Source organism: Erythrolamprus reginae, chromosome Z (assembly GCF_031021105.1).
Source record: "Erythrolamprus reginae isolate rEryReg1 chromosome Z, rEryReg1.hap1, whole genome shotgun sequence".
Lineage (NCBI taxonomy): Eukaryota > Metazoa > Chordata > Lepidosauria > Squamata > Dipsadidae > Erythrolamprus > Erythrolamprus reginae.
The window spans coordinates 141705713-141727358 of record NC_091963.1 but is presented as its reverse complement, the minus strand read 5'-3'; the positions used below and the strand labels follow the sequence as shown (position 1 = coordinate 141727358).

The window sequence follows — 21646 nt, the reverse complement described above, 5'->3', positions numbered from 1 at the left end:
CCTTCTCATTCAGGAGACTTACAGAATGTCATTAGAAACACAGCTGGCATAGTGAACTGGATTCAAGCAAAGTTGGACAACTTGGACAGGAAAACCAGAAAATTAATGATGATCCATCATGCACTACACCCCCGCAGTGACGTTGACCTCCACCCTATACTTTGTTTATATCCCCTATACTGTTTAAAATTCCAGCTCTTTTACCTCTTTTGTTCATTTTCTCTTTAATCCATAGCTCTGGGAGATTTTCTTCTTGCTGTGTTAGAATCTCCACCATATTTGGAAAGAGGGGGGGAGATCACAAAACTGCTCTTTAAAGAAATTTTGCTTAATTCCTAGCAGATGGTCCCATGAGTATGAAATACATAGTGAATCACAGGAGAAAATAATAATAATAATAATAATAATAATAATAATAATAATAATAATAATAATAAAATAAAATAAAATAAAATAAAATAAAATAAAATAAAATAAAATAAAATAAAATAAAATAAAATAAAATAAAATAAAATAAAATAAAATAAAATAAAATAAAATAAAATAAAATAAAATAAAATAAATAAAATAAAATAAAATAAAATAAAATAAAATAAAATAAAATAAATAAAATAAAATAAAATAAAATAAAATAAAATAAAATAAAATAAAATAAAATAAAATAAAATAAAATAAAATAATAAAATAAAATAAAATAAAATAAAATAAAATAAAATAAAATAAAATAAAATAAAATAAAATAAAATAAAATAAAATAAAATAAAATAAAATATTAGAAAGCATTTCACTGAGTCAGCCTTTGGAGCCATCATCTTGGGGGTGGAATCATTAAAGAAAGGAAGGATAAATGAAATATGAATGATAAATATTAAAATATTTCTAAAATTATTTTAAGTAATTAAATTTAATAGTTAAATTGGCTCCCAGAGAGTTGTCTCATGATGAGTTTGAAGTGGCAAATTGTCCTACAATGAATTCACTATAACAAGTTGGCCATGGCAAGTTGGTCTTTGGCTACTTGTCCCATTCTGCTACGTAATTGCATAGGTCATATACTCACTGGTTTAGATGTATACTTGGAAAAATTATCAAACATATATATAGGAAAAGATGATTTATAATTTTCTTTTCATTAACTGATGCTTATTGTTCAGTTCAGGTCTCATCACAATGATAAAACACTTGGGGGAAAAGATACATACTAATAAGCCAGCACTGGAGGAGATCATGGAGAAGATCTCCACAGCCAACATATATTTCCCCCTTGTGCTTAAATAAGTTGGAACAAAGCAAAGCCAAACACTGCAGAAGACCAACATGCTGAAGGTGATGAATTTGGCTTCATTGAAACTATCAGGTAACTTCCTAGCTAGAAAAGCAGCAGAGAAGCTGATCACAGCCAGGAGGCCCATAAAGCCCAAAACACAATAGAACATGATGACTGATCCCTCATTGCACTCCACGATGACTTCTTCAGACATGGAGTGCACATCAAAATCTGGGTATGATGGGAAAATTGTCAACCATACTATGCAGATAGTGGTTTGAACAAGGGAGCAGGAAAAAAGAATAAAAGTGACCATTCTTCTACCCACACATTTCCTCATTTTGGAGCCAGGTTTGGTGGCCATAAATGCTAGAACCACCACAAAGGTTTTGGACAAAACACAAGAAACTGCCACAGAGAAGATAAGTCCAAAAGCTGGTTGACGAAGCAGACACAGAATTTTGTTAGGTCTTCCAATAAAAAGAAACACACAAAGGAAAGAGAGGAGGAGAGAAACAAGGAGCGTATAGGTGAGATTCCGGTTGTTGGCTTTGACAATGGGAGTGTCTTTATGTTTAATGAAAACTGTAAGCACCAAAATTGTCTTAAAGCAAAAACAAAGGGAAAGGGCAGTAAGACCGATCCCTATGGGTTCTTCATAGGATAAAAAGCTAATCTGCTTTGGAAGGCATATATTTCTGTTAGGGTTTGGATAATGATCATCTGGACACAGAGAGCAATCATCCATGTCTGAAAAAGAACAAAAGAGAGATACATAATCTGTCTTATACACGGTGTCATACTGAACCCTTAATACATTCTCCATTGACATTGTCCATTTTGCCCTTCATTAATTTGATGCTCTCATCAGGGCAGTTGGAGATGTCAATTGGTATAACCATAATAGCAGTAGTGGGATTCAAATAATTTAACTATTTATTTCCTCTAATGATAGGCTGAGTAGGCATGGCTGAGTAGTCAAGTGATTGGGTGGCCAACCTAAATTACCGACATCAAAGGGGCCTCACCTCACACAGCTCCCCACCTGGCCACTTGCCTCTCCCCCAAAATTTTATGCAAGATGGAATTACTTGAGAAATTGACTCCAAGTCACTTGTGTTTACATCTGATTTAAATCGACCTAATACACATTCATGAGTGAGGTATCAAGAATCTAGAGAAAAGATCTGGAAGGATCGTAAGCGAGAAGATCAATCTTAAATCACCTAAATCACAATGCAGACTCTGGAGAAATCCACCTTTAGTATATAACTATTATTTTTTGCAACTTTAAGCTCTTTTCATTCTAAAAAGGAAATAATATTAGACGAAGTTGTAGAAGTTAGGGATAATGCAAGAAGTGAACAGCAATTTTAGCTCCTCCAAATTTCCAATCCGCTAATTATTTCTTTGTTAATTGAATTTGTTTCTACTTAATAATAAAATAATTATACTTATGTACTTGCACTACAAGTGTGCAATTTAAAAATATCTAGTTGTGGGAAATATGGGTCAAAACATTTGGATTACTTAGGATCAAATTGTTTTCAGGATGCTTTTCCTTCTAGGCAAAACTTCTGTCCCACAGGGAATCTTTTTTTGTTTTTGCAATGGCCAGGTGAGCAGGCAGTCTCCCAGACAGTTTGGGGTTGAAATCTTACATCTCAAAACATCTCCCTGTTATGCAAGTGGGTCCTGGATGCTACACTGGAGTGGACAGTAGGAGGAAAGGAGTAGTAGTACTTGTTTTGTCATTGTCATGCCGGAGAGCTTATCCCACCCACCATCATCTCGATTATTTATTGGATTTGTATGCCGCCACTCTCTGCAGACTCGGTGAAGATGCCCTCACTTCCCCCAAGAGGGAGGAGAAGCAGGGAGAAGAGAGGATGGCTCCATGACCATTTCATCAATGCAGCACCATGAAGCTTATCCCACCCACCACTGGCCTGATTTTCAGTTCTGTCACATTTCTGAATGCTACACTACTGATGACCTCTACAACACATTCCTACTTGAAATGAAAATTATCATCAGACTTCATGTACCTCTAACATGTACCATAAACAAAAAAAACAACCTCCCCATCTCAATATGGAAATTACAAACAAGAAAATAATCTCTCTGGAGCAAAAACAAAAAAGGACAAGTTTCCAACTTCAAAATCTGATATAAAAGCATTTGCAATCAAATAAAAGCAGAATGCCTTAACTACTACAGCAAACAAGAGGAAAACCTCCTATGCACCAAATCTAATAGAGCTTTCTACAACTTTGTCAACAATAAAATCAAAAACTCTAGACCTCTCCCACCTCTCAAAGGACCCAACAACAAAGAATACCACGATGGTTCATCCAAAGCCAACCTCCTCAACTCTTTCTTTGGCTCTGTCTTTGTTAACAGCAATGGCTCATCCCCCAATTTCATCAATCGTACCTCAAACTCCCTCAATGACCTAAAAAAGCATTATGTGACCTTAAACCTTCTCTATCAGTCGGTCCAGATGGTCTATGTGCTTACTTCCTAAAAAAGCTCTCTTCTGCCATAGCTGAACCACTAAGCATAATTTTCGAAAAATCCTTCAGAACCAGCACACTTCCTAAGCTATGGTCGAAAGCAATGGTCATCCCCATCTTCAAAAAAGGAAACCCCTCTCTTGTCGATAACTACAGACTAATTTCACTATGCTGCACCCCATGCAAAGTCATGGAATCAATTATAAACCAATCAATTACTCTCCATCTAGAAACTAATAATTTGCTTTCTAACAAACAATTTGGTTTCAGAAAAAAACTATCCTGCAACCTGCAGTTCCTCCACTGCAAATATATATATATATATACCCACTAAAACCCTCATTGTGTATTGGACTAAATGAATGAATGAATGAACGAACGAACAAACAAACAAACAAACAAACAAACAAATAAATCTGGGTCCTCATTTTTACCAACCTTGGAAGGATGGAAGGCTGAATCAACCTTGAGCCTACTGAGATTCAATCTGCCAAACTGTTGGCAGCTGTTGAGCAGCAGAAGTGGTTTATAGTATTGCACTCTAACCACTGCATCACCAAGGCTTTTTGCATGGAAGGCCACAGAGAAGGCAAGCAAGCAGGCTGGGCCACATGGGCCACATTGGAGGGAGCAGAGTGAGGAACAAAGAATTAAAAGGAAGGCTCAACAGAAGAGATCAGTGAGCCATGTAGTCAAGGCAAGTGAGGGAATGAGAGAGCAACAGCAGCTATGCTGCAGGTGTGACTAGTAGAGTGAGCAAAGTGAGATAAGGAGATAAGGAGAACACTGAGAGGGGAGGGGTGGGGTGGAGGCAGTCTTGGTGAGATTAGCTGGTACTCCATACTTTGAAAAAGTTAACAACATATTCGCCTGAATTGGTGTGATTCAGCTGAATCCCACCTATGAGTTATAGGCCCTATATGTTTAGCCCCATTATATCTTGAATTTTCCTACCATTCTCCTTTGATATTTTCCCCTCTGGACATGGAAGACAATCATAGCAGCAAAATGACTCCCCTTCTTTCTTCATCTTGCTGTATCCTGCCTCACAAGGATCACTACATAAGGAACAAGGTGGTGCCTATCAAGAATTTTTTTTAAAAAAAGATATTTGATATAGAAATTTCAAGCATTACAAAAAATTAAATGCAAAGCTAAAAGGTAATACCAAATATACATTATTCATACATATAAGTAAGATTTCCTTTCATAGACGCAGAGCCCATGGGTGGGTTGCTGTTACTGGCTGCTATCAGTACACTGTGCAAGCAGCTTGGGTCATCTCGTGCATGGTGCCCCCAGCATGATTTTGCTTCTATGCATGCACAGGAAACAAAAATGTGCTGAAAGGGGATGAACAAATGAGATTTTGGCAATATTTTGCTTCAATGCATGCAGAGAAGCAAAATATCACCAAAATCTAAGTGTCAGCCTCCCCTCATGAGATGTTAATTCTACACATTTGCACAAAGCAAAACCTGAAAAATTAAAGAAAAGAGATAGCGGTCCCCAGGGGTGGGCAGCAGGCAGGACGGGGTGGAACGCAGGTCCACTGGTGGAAGTGAAGCTGCATGCCCAGCTCCAGCTGACCAGCGGCAATCACTTTTGGGATTATAAATCCTGGCTGGGCTTTCCTTTCCCCCCCTGCTGCTGTGTCTCCATCTGGGCTTCTTGCTTTTTTCCTTTTTCCTCCTTCCTGGCCTCGGACAAGCTTCCCTCTCTCCTGCCTGGCTCTTCTTCAGTCTTACATGGCCACCTCCCGAGGCCAGGAAAGAAAAAAGAGGAAAAAAGCAAGGAGCGTGCAGCAGCAGCAGGGAATGGGTGCAGCTGCAACTGAGGTGAAAAGGCATCGTGCAGCAATAATAACCTTGTAACTCTCCCTCAGCTTTCTGATATTTTAAAACCCCCCGTCTCATCCTCCTCCTCCTCCTCCTCTTCCTCATAAAGTGGCAGGGAGACCAGCACTGGCAGGAGTTGCAGGGGTCCCTTTTTCTCCCCCCTATTTTCTCAACAGCTGATCAGCACCCATTCACCTAGCTACCCAGCCCGAGGCAGGGGACAACCCAGGAAGGAGAGCATGGGAAACTCAAAGCAAGTTGTCGCCCCAGCGAACGACACTGGTGAAGTTGTAAGTCTTAGAGGACTTAACAGTTCACTTGAACGATGATGATCCTTCAAGCCACTCCCCACCTGATCACATGGCCAGCAAGCCATTCCTACCCAGTCACATGACCATCAAATCACACCCACAAAATAACCCACACCCATAGTGTGGCAGTAAAAAATTTGGCTGCCCATCACTGGCAGTCCCCAAAGGACTGCTACCAGAGTGGTTGTGTGCAAACTGCACAATCTGGCAGCCACTACTGGTGTGCAGTCGCCTACTGTACCGGTAGCAATCTATTCTTGACAGAGCCTTAAACCTGTTCATAGATCTAGAGTTTTAAAGTCTCACAAAAGACCAGCAATATTGTGGCCATTATGACCTCCAGAGAAGTTCCAGTCAAAGGGTCCTAGAGCATAAAAGGAACATAAGCATTATTTGCCTGATGGAACCTGAAGCATATTCCTCCTGCCTGCCTGGAATGGATTGAAATAACAAGAGGGAGATGATATCCCCATTAATGTTCTTATAAGTCATGAAGGGCCTTAAAGGTAGACACCGGCACCTTTAATTGCACGTGATAGCAGACCAGCAACCAATTGAACACACAGAATAGTCATGTTACAAATGCCAAATAATAATAATAGATATTTACTAAATGCTCTGTTGCATTCTGTACTAGTTCAAACTTCTGAATTCTCTTCAAATTTAGCTTCATGTTGAGGCATAGTACATATGAGAGGTCATGAGGAAAACTTTGACAATTATTACTATACCAGATATTTCAAATATAAACATTTGTACAGTTTATTTTTATTCCCATTCCCCATTGGGTTTTTACAGAAGTTAACCAAGAGATAATGTTATGAAATTTCCTCAATAGAGAGACATTTTTATGCTGTATAAATGAAGGTTGAAAAACCTATATTCATGCATCTAACCTGAGGAAATCCTACTGGCCAAGTAATGGAATCTTCAGAGATATTGAAGAATTTGTCAGGTGAAGATGTGGGATCGATTCTTCCAACTTTGATCCTAATAAAAGACTGGTTTGGGAATGTGAGCCAGTTGATAATATCAAATCCACCAATGAATATTCCATTTTTGTCAAAACTGATCTTTTCACCAACACTATTGTTGAATAAGACACTTCTTAGAAAGGAATGATGCTATAATACAGTGGTATAAATAAAAAGAGAGAGGAGGGAGGGAGGAAGGGTGGGTGGATGGATTTATATTGAATATTGCTTGTCTGCTTTTATTTTAGTTGTAGATTACTACCAGTGATGGGATACCAAAATTTTTACTACCACACTGTGGGCGTAGCTTATGCATTTTGTTTCAATATTTTTCAATGCAAATTGGGTACTATGTGGTGGAGTGTCAACAGAGAGAAAGGGCAATGAGATCGGCTATAGAAAAGTAAAAGACTTAAAATAGAAAAAGTAAATAGAACAAAGTATGGATGATTAAATTAAATGGATTTCACCAAATAAGAGAAACAAATTATTTAAAAACTTTAAAAAATAAATATGGATATAATTTGCTAACAAGAAGTACATATTAAAAAACAACATAAGAAATTTTTGGAAAATAAATACTTTGGAGAACTTTATGGGACATTATTAGATCAAAATAAAAGAGGAGTGATTTTGTATATACAGAACATAATACAATCAAAAGGTATATATTCTGATGAAGAAGGCAGAATATTAATGTTAGAAATCCAGATGATGAAAAAAGAATTGGTGGTAGCAATAGATAATAAGATAATAAATACAGTAATAAGAGCCAGGGTGGCGCAGCAGGTAGAGTGCTGTACTGCAGGCCACTGAAGCTGACTATAGATCTGTAGGTAAGCAGTTCAAATCTCATCACCGGCTCAAGGTTGACTCAGCCTTCCATCCTTCCGAGGTGGGTAAAATGAGGACCCGGATTGTGGGGGCAATATGCTGTCTCTGTTAAAAAGTGCTATTGCTAACATGTAAGCCACCTTGAGTCTAAGGAGAAGGACAGCATAAAAATCAAATAATAAATAAATAAATAATATAACACAAATCTATGTTAGTTAATGACTCATATTATTTTAAATATGTAAATTTTATTTCTTATTTTCTAATTAGTTTAATTGCTGGAGTGTAGGATATATCTATTTTGGCCTTGTTCTGACCTCATCAGCTAGCCATACCTTTACTGGAATTTGAACTTGCAGCCTTTGCCTTGTAAGGAAGAGAATTAACCTCTAGGCTACAGTATCTATTTCCTTCAGCTTTGTACCAGGGAAGGGTTATATGTTTTTTCTGTCGAATCACCCTGGTATGTTGAAGGACCATCACAGCTTCCTTTTTGCCTCTTGGCCCAACCCAGGGGTATTTCCAAGGCCATTAATTTATTCATAGCCAACAAACTATATTTGATATGTGTCGCATGTTTTTGATATATATCTATATAGATATAGATATATAGATGTAACACATTTTTGCTGATAATGAAAAGGAAGGCTCAACACCTGTATCAATTTATATAGGAATTGAGCCTGTAGCCTAATGGCAAAGACCTCTGCCTTACAAAGCAGAGGCCCCGTGTCCAAATCCCATTAAGAAGGGTGTGGCTACCTGATGAAGGCTAATAATCTTGGGAAATAAACAGGATGAACTACAAATAATAATGCACGAGGTTGAACATGATTTCATTGGAATAACAGAAACCTGGTGGGATGAAACACATGACTGGAACAAACAGATAAAGGGGTATAAACTTTTCAAGAAAGATATGTCACACAAAAAATGAGGTGGAGTTGCACTGTACATAAAAAGCCATTACACTGTCACAGAGCTACATCCAACTAAAGAAGAAAATCCCCTAGAAAGCATATGGGTTAACATTAAGGAAAGAAAATGTGATACAACAATAGGAGTATACTAAAGACTACGAAACCAAACTGAAGCTATGGAAAACCTTTTTACAAACCAATTAATGGAAACATACAAAAAGCATAACAAAATTATCAATTGGAAAACCAACTCAGCACCAAGTGAAAAATCTAATAGATTCCTAACCAGTCTTGCAGATAACTTTGTAGCCCAAAAAGTGGAAGTAGGAACTGGAAGAACAGCAACATTAGACCTAATACTCCCCAACAGAGAAGAAATGATAGAAGGAATTGAATTAGAAGGGACGTTGAGTGAGAGTGACCACATCATCCTAAAATTCAATATAATGAAAACACAAACGGATGGTCCTAACTTCACAAAGGTTCTGGACTAACAGACTTCAGCAAACTTAGAGATTACCTGGGAAAGATCCCCTGGAAGGAAGTCCTAAAAGGTAAATATGAACAAAATCTTGCAACAAAAGTCAATGACAACAAAAAGAGCTTCTTTCAACACATAAACAACAAGGAAAAAAAAATCAAAGAAACAGTTGGTACACTAAAAATAGAAGATGTCAAAGAAATCATAGACAACAGAGACAAAGCAGAGCTGCTCAATACATATTTTGCATCAGCCTTCACACCAAAAGAAACCACCAGCCAACAGACCAGCATCACAGTTTCAAAAATCAGTTTTGGAACAGAACTCAGCATAACTAAAATAACACTAAGAGACCACCTGAGAGAACTCAATGAGTACAAATTGCCAGGACCAGATGGACTGCACTCCAGAGTCCTAAAAGTACTGGCAGATATCATTGCAGAACCACTACTCCTTATCTTCCAAAAATCATGGAACATAGGAGAATTACTGGAATTACCAGAAAATTGGAAATGAGCTGACATAGTCCCCATCTACAAAAAAGAGGGAAGAAACCAGACCCAGACAACTACAGACCCAGACAACTACAGACCAATCAGTCCGACATCTATATCTGGAAAAATACTAGAAAAAATAATTTAAAAACAGCCCTGCTACTAGCTAAAAACAAACAAGATAATAACCAACAGCCAACATGGGTTTGTCAGAAGTAAATCATGCCAAACCAATCTCATATCATTTTTCAACACCATAGCCAAATCAGTAGACCAGCGTAATGCAATAGACCTAATATACTTGGACTTTAGTAAAGCTTTTGATAAAGTAGACCACAACTACTACTCTACAAATTGGAAAAAAAGTGGATTGTAGATGGATTAACAGTTGGCTGACCAATCACACCCAATGAGTAGTCCTCAATGGTTCCAAATCCATAGGGAGGGAGGGAGGCAGCAGAGTACCTCAGAGTTCAGCCCTGGGCCCGGTGCTTTTCAACATATTCATCAATGACCTAGATGAGGGAATACAGGGGGAACTAATCAAATTTGCAGATGACACCAAGCTGGCAGGTATAGCCAATACCCCAGAGGATAGGCTCAAAATACAGAAAGATCTTGATAGATTAGTACTGTGGGCTTAAACTAACAAAATGAAATTCAATGTTGAAAAAAGCAAAATTTTACACCTAGGTAAGAAAAACCTAAGGCACATATACAAATTGGGGGAAACCATTCTTAACAGCAGTGACTGTGAGTGACTGATCTTGGAGTTTTGGTGGATAACCAACTAAATATGAGCCAGCAACGTGCAGCGGCAGTTAAAAAAGCTATCATAATTTATTTTTAAAAATTATTTAATATTTTTATTGATTTTGAAAAATATGAACACACACACACCATAAAACAGGTGCTCTGTGAGTAGTGCCCACCACCAGAGAGGAATTCACAACCCACAACCAAATTGGGGGTGTTTCTTGTACTGTATATACCATTTTAACTCAAGAGCAAAATATCTGTTTACATATTATAGAGTGATTCCAATTTATTCCTTATAGCTTGGTCTCGGATTCTACTCGCCATATATTGTCTTACCTTGTCCCATCATCACATCAGTTGTCTCAATTCAGTTTCATTAACCAAATTCATCCTTTTATCCATAATCTCAAATTGAATATGGTCCACCATGTACCGGTACCAATTTTGCATTGTCCATTTTGTCACATCCTTCCAACCCAAGACTATTTCCGCTTGAGCGCTTTCTATTGCTGCTTGTTTTATTTCTCTAAATTCTCCCATCGCACTGTTTTTAACTAATACTGCCATTTCCTTAGTAATTATCCATCGTATATTTAACATCCTATTAATATCCTCTTGCACTTTTTGCCAAAAATTCTGCACTGCCGGGCATTCCCAAAACATATGCATGAACACTCCTTTATCTTGGCACCCATGCCAACAGATACCTTTAACATTCTGCTGAAAATATGCAAGTTGAACCGGTGTTTAATACCGCTTATATAATATTTTCCTTCTCATTTCCCTAACCCTTGTATTCTTAGTTTTCCTTATATTCTCCACTATGTTTTTCATCTCCTTTCATCTCTCTTTCTCTCTCTCTCTTTCTGTCTAATTCCCTTGCTTTCTCTCTTCCTCCCTTCCTCTCTATTTCTCTTTCCCTCCCTCTTTCTTTCTCTTCCTTCCTTCCTCTCTTTTTCTTTCTCTCTTTCTTTTGCTCTTCCTCCCTCCTTCCCCCTTCATTTCAGTGAGACTGGGCTCAACAAATAGTCAAAATCAAAAGTCCATTTTAAGGTTGTGCCGCATGCCATGGCAGAGTTGGGGGGAGGGGGAGAAAGAAGAGGAGGAGGGGGAAAAGGAGAAGGGGCTCAGCAGCTGAGCTGACCAGGGCTTTTGCACTGAAGGACCTGGCCAGAAGGACTGACAAGGAAAACTTCCTGAACTGCCGAGGCCTGTCAAACACACAGTCTTCACCACTCTGCGCTGTTTCAGCTTTCTCCCACTGACCACTGGCTCCGCCTGCCTCTCCAAGGAGCAGGCCAGAGCTTTGAGCCTGGCTCAGCTGGACTTGTAGGCTCCACCCATGGCAAATCTGCCTGGGTCATATCCGGGACGGTGTCTAGGCCGGTTGGGGAGGCTTGACGGGAGACTACCCAGCTTGGAGCCGCCAATAAAGACTGATGACTGTGGTCGTGACCATCATGCTGCTACCTCTGCGTTGCAGTTGGAAACCGCTGCATGGAGGTCTGTTAAAATTGGAACATTTTTGAAATGCTGTGATACATGGGACAAATTATTAAAAAGCAGGACATCTGGTCACCTTATACTACACATACATTGCATTTCTCTGCTTTAGATCTTACCTGCCATAACACTTGGTTCAGAAACTGCTGCCTTCTTTCTTTCACTAATATTCTTTGTCTGAACTTTGTTAAGTACAGAGATTGCAAAGCATGTGCCACAGCATGGACTGCATTGTAAATATTATAGCTCTGGCCACTCATGTGTGTCTCAAACACAGATGTAGGAAGGGTCTCAAGTCTCTCCTGTCCAGTACATATCTTTTCAGACTTGTTTATTTCAGGATTGGTGAAGAAACAGTTGAATGCCTGTTCCCAAAAATCTTTCCTAAAATAATCATGCTGGTTGTTGATTGGACTTATGCTTTCAAGAAACTTTGGAAAGCCTTCAATCTCCTTTGTGTGAACTGCAAAGGATAAAGCACCTTGCAGGAAACTGATATCCGATGATTTAAAAAAGGAAATTGAAGTGTAATCTGTCTGAGCTGTTGTAACCCATATTTTTGTCTTCTTTGGTATATCCTCCATTTCTGCCATTTGCAAGTACATTCTCAGAAAAGTTATGGACCTACTTTCACCATGTAAGACTATGACATTGGCTGTGCTGTTCATAAGAACATGACATATTTGGACTCCGTCACCTATTACTTCATTATAATCAATGTAAAAAGCTACATAAGGAAAGTCTTGTATGAAATCAAAACAGATGCCATGCTGGGAAAATATGGGAAGTACCTCCTGTACAAATTTCTCTCCATTATCATCATTCACAGCAAGAATCCCAATCCAAATCCATCTGAAATGCAGCAATAGCTGGAGAAGAGCACTATGCTGATAGGATTCCTCTGGAAACATTTGTTGGAAGAAAACTGCTTGAGTCATTTTATCCATGGCTGGTGCAGAACCATATGTCAGCTAAAGGAAGTAAAAAACAAAGATTGTTGCAAGTTTTTTTCAGCTCTGACTGGATGGTAGAAAATATACCTCTTGAAGACAGCTAACATATGGCACTACATTGGAGAACAAACTCCTCAGGACTAGATTAAGCAGTCCACTCTTTTGAGGACAGCAAAGTCCACATTTTGAACCGAGATAACCATTGGTTGGGAAAAGGAATCAAAATGTCCATCTATGAAAAAATTTGAACAGTCCTCTCTCAACAGAGGGGGAGGAATACAACATCATCTCTCTCCAATGTTCAACACAGTCATCTCAACAATTCCAGGAAGGCTACGCACCCATTTGCACCACTCAGGTGACCACCTCCAAATATTTATTTATTTATTTATTTATTATTTGGATTTGTATGCCGCCCCTCTCCGAAGACTCGGGGCGGCTCACAACAAGTGAAAAACAATCCAATACAATCCAATTAATTAAAATATTATAAATTTAAGAAAATCCCCTATACTAACATACACACATACAGGCATACCATATATAACTTCAACGTGCCCAGGGGGAGATGTTTAGTTTCCCCATGCCTGACGGCAAAGGTGGGTTTTGAGGAGTTTACGGAAGGCAGGAAGAGTAGGGGCAGTTCTGATCTCCGGGGGGAGTTGGTTCCAGAGGGCCGGTGCCGCCACAGAGAAGGCTCTCCCCCTGGGGCCCGCCAACCGGCATTGTTTAGTTGACGGGACCCGGAGGAGGCCCACTCTGTGGGACCGAATCGGTCGCTGGGATTCGTGCGGCAGAAGGCGGTCTCGGAGATATTCTGGTCCAGTGCCATGAAGGGCTTTAAAGGTCATAACCAACACTTTGAATTGTGACCGGAAACTGATCGGCAGCCAATGCAGACTGCGGAGTGATGGTGAAACATGGGCATACCTGGGTAAGCCCATGACTGCTCTCGCAGCTGCATTCTGCACGATCTGAAGTTTCCGAACACTTTTCAAAGGTAGCCCCATGTAGAGAGCATTACAGTAGTCGAACCTCGAGGTGATGAGGGCATGAGTGACTGTGAGTAATGAGTCCCGGTCCAGATAGGGCCGCAACTGGTGCACCAGGCGAACCTGGGCAAACGCCCCCCTCGCCACAGCTGAAAGGTGGTTCTCTAATGTGAGCTGTGGATCGAGCAGGACGCCCAAGTTGCGGACCCTCTCTGAGGGGGTCAATGATTCCCCCCCCAGGGTAATGGACGGACAGATGGGATTGTCCTTGGGAGGCAAAACCCACAGCCACTCCGTCTTATCCGGGTTGAGCTTGAGTCTGTTGACACCCATCCAGGCCCCAACAGCCTCCAGGCACCGGCACATCACTTCCACCGCTTCGTTGACTGGGCATGGGGTGGAGATGTAAAGCTGGGTATCATCGGCATATTGATGATACCTCACCCCATGTCCTTGGATGATCTCACCCAGCGGTTTCATGTAGATGTTAAATAGCAAGGGGGAGAGGACCGACCCCTGGGGTACTCCACAAGGGAGAGACCTCGGAGTCGACCTCTGACCCCCCACTAACACCGACTGCGACCGGCCAGAGAGGTAGGAGGAGAACCACTGAAGCACAGTGCCTCCCACCCCCAACCCCTCCAACCGGTGCAGAAGGATACCATGGTCGATGGTATCGAAAGCCGCTGAGAGATCGAGGAGCACCAGGACAGAGGATAAACCCCTGTCCCGGGCCCGCCAGAGATCATCCATCATTAATTCTAATACCTCACTAAAAGAATTCAAATGACCAGCTGTCTGCAACGATTATAAATCCTAGTCAATCATCATTCTTACCTGAGGAGGTTAGAAGGGAAGGGAAGTTTCCCAAGGCTTAGAGATACACTTTATTATAAATGCCCAGCCGGTGGTTTTTTAAAGCCACCGGCTGAAATTGCCTACAGGGCGGGGGGCGACGCTGAGCTAGCTCTTTTCAGAGCTCAGCACTTCCGGGTTCATTCGGAACCCGGAAGTTCGGCTTCTGTCAGCGCGCCAATGAGAGCGGGCTGCCGGCTTGCCCTGCCGGGTCCCAGATCGCCCTATTTAAAGGGCGATCTGGAAGGGACCCCCCATTGCCTTTGCCAGCGAACAGCAGGAGAGCGTCCAGAGGCTGGCTGCTCGATCTTCGGACCACGTGGTGGGGGCCTATCGAGGCCTCCTTTTCAGGCTTGTCTGGGTCAGGGGCTTGCGGGCCTCTGACTCTTTTCTACTACTTATTTCTTTTACTTTGGGAACGAGAGGGTAGGGCAGCCTACTCTCTCGATGGGTGTGGGGGTGTAGATCGTAGCGGGGCCTAAGAGGCCTCGCCCGGTAGGCGTTTTGGGGAGTCAGAGGCCTTTTGGCCTCTGATTCTTTAATTTATTCATTTATTTTGTAATTAATTTAATTTAAAAAAATTCATTGAGGAACGGGATTTTGTTTGCGTCAGGGGTTAGTAAGACACCCCCCCACGCATTTAGGGGGAGTTTAACACCCCCCTCACTTTCCCAAAGGTATAGGGTATAGCGAGGCCCAAGGGGCTTCACCCAGTAGGCATTTTGTGGAGTTAATTATTTAATTATTTAATTATTCGATTAATTATTTAATTAATATTTAATTAACAATTAATATTTAATATTAATATTAATATTAATTTGGGACATTTTGTGGAGTTAATTCTCGATTGATTGATTATTTAATTAATATTTAATTAATAATTAATATTTAATTAATAATTAATATTTAATTAAGTCTATAATTGATTAGCTCAGCTAAATTAAATTAGCTAAATTAGCTCAGCTAAATTAACCCCCTGTTCGGGTGTCTTGGCCTGGGTTGTGGGGGCATCCAGGTTTTTCCCTGTTAACAGTGTCCCAGGGTTTCCTGAACCCCAAGACCTCCCTTCCGGGTGGCTGGGGGTGAGCAGGCCTGGTTTGGGCCTACGATCTTAACTTTACCCCTGGGATTTTAGAGGGATTGTCTACATGGCTCCCAAGAGACGTGCCCCTACCCAGGGCCCCCTGGGTCCTCGCCCTCGGAGGGCGAGGGTCCCTTCATTATGGGCTAGGGAGGCAGGGGAGATAGTTCCTACCCCTCGTGCGCAACCCTCTCCTGTCAGCCAAGCCACCCCAGGCCCCGAACCCATTATCTCGGCTCAATCTTTTTCCGCTTTACTAGATCGCCTGGACCGGATGGACGCCCGCTGGGAAGCCACCTTCGGGGCACACAGCGGATCCAGGCCCTCGGCAGCATTGGGAGCCCCTCCTGTCAGCAGGGATGCGCAAGATCGAGCTCCGGACCAGAGCGACCCGAGGGTACAGGATGCCAGTTCAGCGGCCGGGGCCCTCGGGGCCCCATTGGATGGCAGGGGTGAGTCAGTATCCATTGCACCCACACCGGTTGTACGGGGGTTATCCACCGTAACCCCCCCGGCGGGGCCAGCCGGCATGGCTCCCCCTTTGGGGTCCAGCACGCCTACGGTATGCTCCCAAGTTTGGGGTGCGACCGTGCAACCGGCTTTGGTCCCGGCCGGGGCGCCAATGGTGAACACGGGGTCCACCGCGGGGGGGAGCCAGGGTAGTATTTCTAATACACAGTGGCTCCAACCATTGCCCGGATCTTCGGGGCCAACCGGGTCATCGCTCAACATGACTGGCAGTGGAGGGCCACAGGTAGCTCCTGTTGGGGTAGCTGGGTCGGTGACAGTGCCGGGTTTTTCTTCCCTTGCAGCGGCCTTTTCTGTGGCAGGGACGGCCAGTAACAGTGTGGCCACCTCGACCGACCCCATGGCTGCTGCCATGGTGGCGGTGCCTGTAGGCCTTCCATCAACCCCCTTGGGATATCATTTGCACCCCTCGATTAGGGATAAGATTTGGAGGGGAGAATATATCGACCTCTATACCCTGTTAAATAGGGAGGTTCCCAAGAAGGAGAGGTATGAGGAAGCTCGGACCGATCGGGCCAAAAAGGTCAAGGTCCCCAGAAGTTTCAGGTCTTGGCTGTATGCCTTTTTGACCTATGCCACCGTTATAATACAAAAGGAGCCGGGTAGGGCTACGGCGCTACTTAAATACATTGATCTCATTGCCATGGCATACTTTGAGGTCAAGGGGGATGCCTGGCAGAACTATGATGAGGCATTCCGGATGAGAGTGGCTTTTGACCCTTCTCTCCCCTGGGATCGTGAAGTGCCCGACCTATGGTTTCAGGTGACCCGTAAGAGCAGGTCAGGTCAGCGGACCGATAGTGGTCATCTAATGGAAGAGGAGCCGGCTACACCCCGCGCTGCTGCAGGGCAGGGCGTTCGGACCACCCAGCTTTGTTTTGAGTACAGTGCCAAGGGCTCTTGTGCACGCTCCTCTTGTAAGTTCCGGCATGCTTGCGGTAAGTGTGGGGGTTCCCATGCCACTCACATGTGCACACGTCCCGGTGGAAACAGGGACAAAAGTAAGCCAGCCGTTCCTGCGACGCAAGGGCCCCAGTCCGGTCAAGCTTGAGCGCTTGGCCGAACTCCTGTAAGGGTACCACCCGCCAGAGAGGGTGGCTGCTATCCTTTGGGGCTTTTGTGAAGGCTTTAGTATCCCTTATCGGGGTCCACGTAAGGCCTTTATGTCAAAGAATTTGAAGTCAGTTTTGGGTAATGACGATTTAGTTAGAGCTAAGATTAAGAAAGAGGTAGACGAAGGGAGGGTCCTGGGCCCCTTCCCCCCCCGTGCCTAATAGGAGGGTCCCCCCCCCGGGTGGTGTCCAAGAAAGCCCTAGGGGAATATCGGCCTATTCACCCCATAAAAAGGTAACCCTCAAACAGCTTCAGGAGCTCACAGGGCTGCTTAACTTCGCATGCTGGGTAATTGCTCCCGGTAGGGCATTTTTACGCAGACTGTATTCCTCCATGCAGGGATTAAGCTTGCCCCATCATCGTGTGCAGCTCAATGCAGGGGCCAGAGAAGACTTCGGGTATGGCAGACATTCCTGGCCCGATTTAACGGGATTTCCTTCTGGCAGACTTGCCATTGCACTCCGATGCCTCGGGTTTCCTTGGCTTTGGGGTGATGCTAGGAGGAAGGTGGTGCCATTCACCATGGCCAGCCGAATGGGAGGCAGCAGGAATTTGTAGGGATCTTAGGGAGCCTGGCGGGGCTACAGAACCAGGGAGGCAGGAGGCAGGTCGGGCCATTAGGCTGTCAATAGCTCCAAGTACCCGGGCTGCATACCGCAGGACAGGTAAGGAATTTTGGAGTTCAGGGCTAGCAAGGCTTACAGGCAGGCTTGGCCATACCAGTCGACCAGTTGTTGGAGCACTGAGTGCGGTTACACCAGCGTGGTCTGACTGTCAAAACCATTAAGGGTAAGTTGGCGGGTCTAGCATTCATCGCCAAGGCTCAAGGGTTTTCCCGACACGTGTAGTGATTTCCGGGTTAGGAGAAGGTTAGAAGGGGCTCCCTGGACTAAATACCAACTCTGGCCCGTTACAACCCGGGCCTTTGAACAAGTTGATGCTGACCCCTCCAGGTTTGGCACACATTCGTTTCGGATAGGCGCTGCTACCGTGGCTGCCACTGCTGGTTTCGCGGATCACCACATTATGGCCATCGGCCGTTGGAGGTCTGCGGCCTTCCGTTCATACGTTAGGCTTCCCTGATAGGGACCCGGGTATTGGCCGTTTTAATTGTTTGGTTTGTTGTTTCAGCCGTTGCTGTTTTCCAGCCCGTGGTTTGGCTTTTGGGCCGGCTGTTTTGCTGCGAGGTCTCCTGTCGGATCGCAGCTTTCCCTGGGCGCCAGCATGGACGTCGTCTGGATGGGCCACAGGGGAATGCACTGGGAGGGGCTCTGCCCCCTGTTTTTTGAGCAGTGTCGGTCCAGGAGAGCCCCCGAGTTGCTGGTGATCCACCTCGGGCGCAATGACCTCGGTGTTTTGAGTGGCTTGGCGGTGAGCATCCAGGCTCACGAAGATCTGCAGGCCATCACCACTGCATATCCAGGCACACGCATAGTGTGATCTGAGTTTCTCCCCAGACTGTCTGGCGGAATGCTATCTCACCTAAAGCTGTGAACAGGCCAGGTTAAGGGTCAACCAGGCCATTGGAAGGGTGGTGGGGGAGTTGGGGGGGGTGTAGTGAAGCATCCCCTGATAAAATTTGGAACCCCCTGGCTCTACCGGGCCGACGGCGTTCACCTCTCAGATGAGGGGAATGCCATTTTCCTGTTGGACCTGCAGAGGCGCCTCCAGGAACTAGTTTAGGAGGCTGGGTGGGGGTCGGGGGGGCCAAAATTGAGATCTGACCCCCCCTCCGTGGCAGGTTGGGGGTAGAAATGGGCAATTAGAAGCAACTGCGCATGCTCCTTTCGGGCATTCTTTAAGGGTGATGGACCGCCTCTCTCCAGGAACTAGAGGTTTGAGCAACGTCGAGGATTGGAGAGAGGATGTCCATGGGAATCACCGGATCCAATCTCCCCCGGGGATTGGAGGGTGAATTCCTCCCACACGACGAAGGGGCGTGGTTTGATCCAGGTGAAGGTGGTACCTCCACCTGGTTCAGCAAGGAGTTCTTGCCCAATGTTGCCAAGGAATGTTATGGTAGGAATTTCCGCCCCGTTAGTTTGGCTCTGCAGGTCCTTAGTCTGTTTTTGAATTCAATATTCAAAGTTACGTATTTAAATTTATTTAAAGTCATTTAAATTTATGATAATTAATAAATGACCCTTTATCCACAATTTATGTTTCTGGGGGGCAACTGGATATGGTTCCGTATGTACTGAATTTAAGCATGTTGATGTCCTTATTATTTTGAAATAGACATAAAAGCCATTTCTTTTCTCTACCTTCTATTTAGATAAATCTTCAAAACCTCCTTAATGGTTATCTATCAAAAAGTTATATATAATCTGAACATTTTCTTTATCATAAAAGCTAATACTCTATGCTTGTTTAGGTAGTCAGTACATCTTCATTACTCTTACCTGAGGAACTTTGTAGATGTTCAGAATAGTTGCCCCATGGAGACAAATATCAGATCCCACAAGGACAGCAGCCAGATTTTGGAGGACCCCACATTTGTAGTTAGGAATGAATCTTCCTTGGGCAAAGGGAAGCCCCATGCAAGCAAGGTAAGTCCAACTTGGACTAAAATTACTATTATAGATGTGAAACCCCAGTGTGATATTGGGCAGGATCTGAGGATTTTCACGTATCTCCTTGATAGCAAACACTAAAGCCAGAATGTGCTGGTAGTTTTGATAATATATTCTGTAACAAGAATTACATAATACATTTAAAAGGATATGCTTCAGCTGAAAACCTGCCCAATCATCCAGACTTATATTGCAAAGAAAGAAATTCAATTTTCCTACAGTAATATCAATTTAAATATTAATCATAGCTAATACAGTTCCTTCAGATTTTAGTTTTATGTGTATTTCATGTACAAAAATCTGTAGTCTCAACCTAGTATGATTTAGATATACTTTATCATTATGGACTTGTGATCTACTGTTATGTGGCAGTTAAAATGTACAATGAAAATAAATCATGGGGTTTTTTTTATTACAGCATAGAGGGGAAAAAATGAGCATCATATAATTAGTTGGATTCAGAGTTGGAAAAATCAAACATTTAGGAACATACATAAGTCCATCTTGAAGCTCTTCAGAAGGATGTCGACTGAAATCAGTAGAATCAGAAAATAACGAGAACACAGAAATGATGCTACCAATGCTAACTTCTCCAAGCTGATGATATGTGTGGCGAATAGGAATAGGCTCATCATGACCACATTGAACATTAGGATTCTGGCATGCCACTTGAGATGTTAGTATCAACAATGATACCATCAATGCTACCATCATCCATAGAAATCTTATCGCTGTCTCCAACATGATTCTTGAAGGTGCCCATCTAGAACAATCTGACATGACTTCATCAGCTGTTTTTCAGGCAGAGATAGACAGTAATATCTACCATTGTTTATACTCACAGAGTTCTAAGGGCTTCTAGTTTGAATGTCATGGGAAACATTAACAATGCTGTCATGATCAGGTTATTGTTTTGCCTTGGAGTCCCATAGGATTTGGAAAATACAAACAGGCTAATTATGTAATGATAGAGAGACAAGCATCTGTATAGAGATTTTTTACATTCACAATTTTTTTTAAAAAAATGAGGGCCCTCTAGAAGAGGAAAAAAATAATGAAATCATTATACTGTATGTCTCAGAATGGAAACATGTCTATGAAAACAGAAGTAGAAGTAGATAATAAAGGAGACCCAGCTTTAAGAGTAGGACTTAAAATTACAAGGATAGAAGACAGGATGTTAATTTTTAATTATTAGCTGAAACTACTTTAACCCAATAAACCTCATATTAACAGAGATAATTTCCAATTTAACTGAGCATTTTTAGGGTGAGCCTATGGCGCAGTGGAGTGGGAAATGCTGACTGCTCTCTCTGTTCTGATTTTCCGTACTTCTGGGAGCCAAACATAGTGGTGTTTATCTTTATCTTCGTAGGAGATACCCAAAAGAAAGGAAACATCAGGTGATGGTGAAGAGAGGCGCGACTTCACATTGTGCAAGGTGATAGCCCTGATAACAGATCCAGAAGAAGCCAGCATTAATTTGTGGCTCGGAGACATGGCAGCCCCATTTTAAAGGATGAAGCAAAAAAGAGTGAAGTGATAATATAGGTAGATAATATTATCTAGACCCTCAACAGTCAGGATTCAGGCCCGGCTACAGCATGGAAACTTCTCTGGTCATGCTGATGAATGATCTCTTGGCGGGCCCAGG

The 21646-nt window shown here is 42.7% G+C and overlaps 1 protein-coding gene across 1 annotated transcript; it reads right to left on the bottom strand.

Annotated features, from left to right (window-relative positions):
- Positions 1 to 1115: 1115 nt before the first annotated feature.
- LOC139154227 (vomeronasal type-2 receptor 26-like) lies at positions 1116 to 20703 on the bottom strand. The gene is made up of 6 exons (XM_070728655.1): positions 20486 to 20703; positions 19822 to 20107; positions 12017 to 12868; positions 6829 to 7056; positions 4738 to 4864; positions 1116 to 2017 (listed from the first exon to the last, which is right to left on the bottom strand). The coding sequence occupies exons 1-6, from the start codon at positions 20701 to 20703 to the stop codon at positions 1116 to 1118; spliced, it is 2613 nt and encodes an 870-aa protein (XP_070584756.1).
- Positions 20704 to 21646: the final 943 nt, after the last annotated feature.

Bases quoted from the DNA above. Each gene is read 5' to 3' on its own strand.
- LOC139154227 (XM_070728655.1), bottom strand. From the start codon at position 20,703: ATGGTAGCATTGATGGTATCATTGTTGATACTAACATCTCAAGTGGCA. The intron at 12,869-19,821 runs GTAAGAGTAATG...TACTTCCTTTAG, and splicing joins ACATCTACAAAGTTCCTCAG to CTGACATATGGTTCTGCACC. The intron at 2,018-4,737 runs GTAGGAAAATTC...GTTCTTTTTCAG, and splicing joins GAAAATATCAAAGGAGAATG to ACATGGATGATTGCTCTCTG.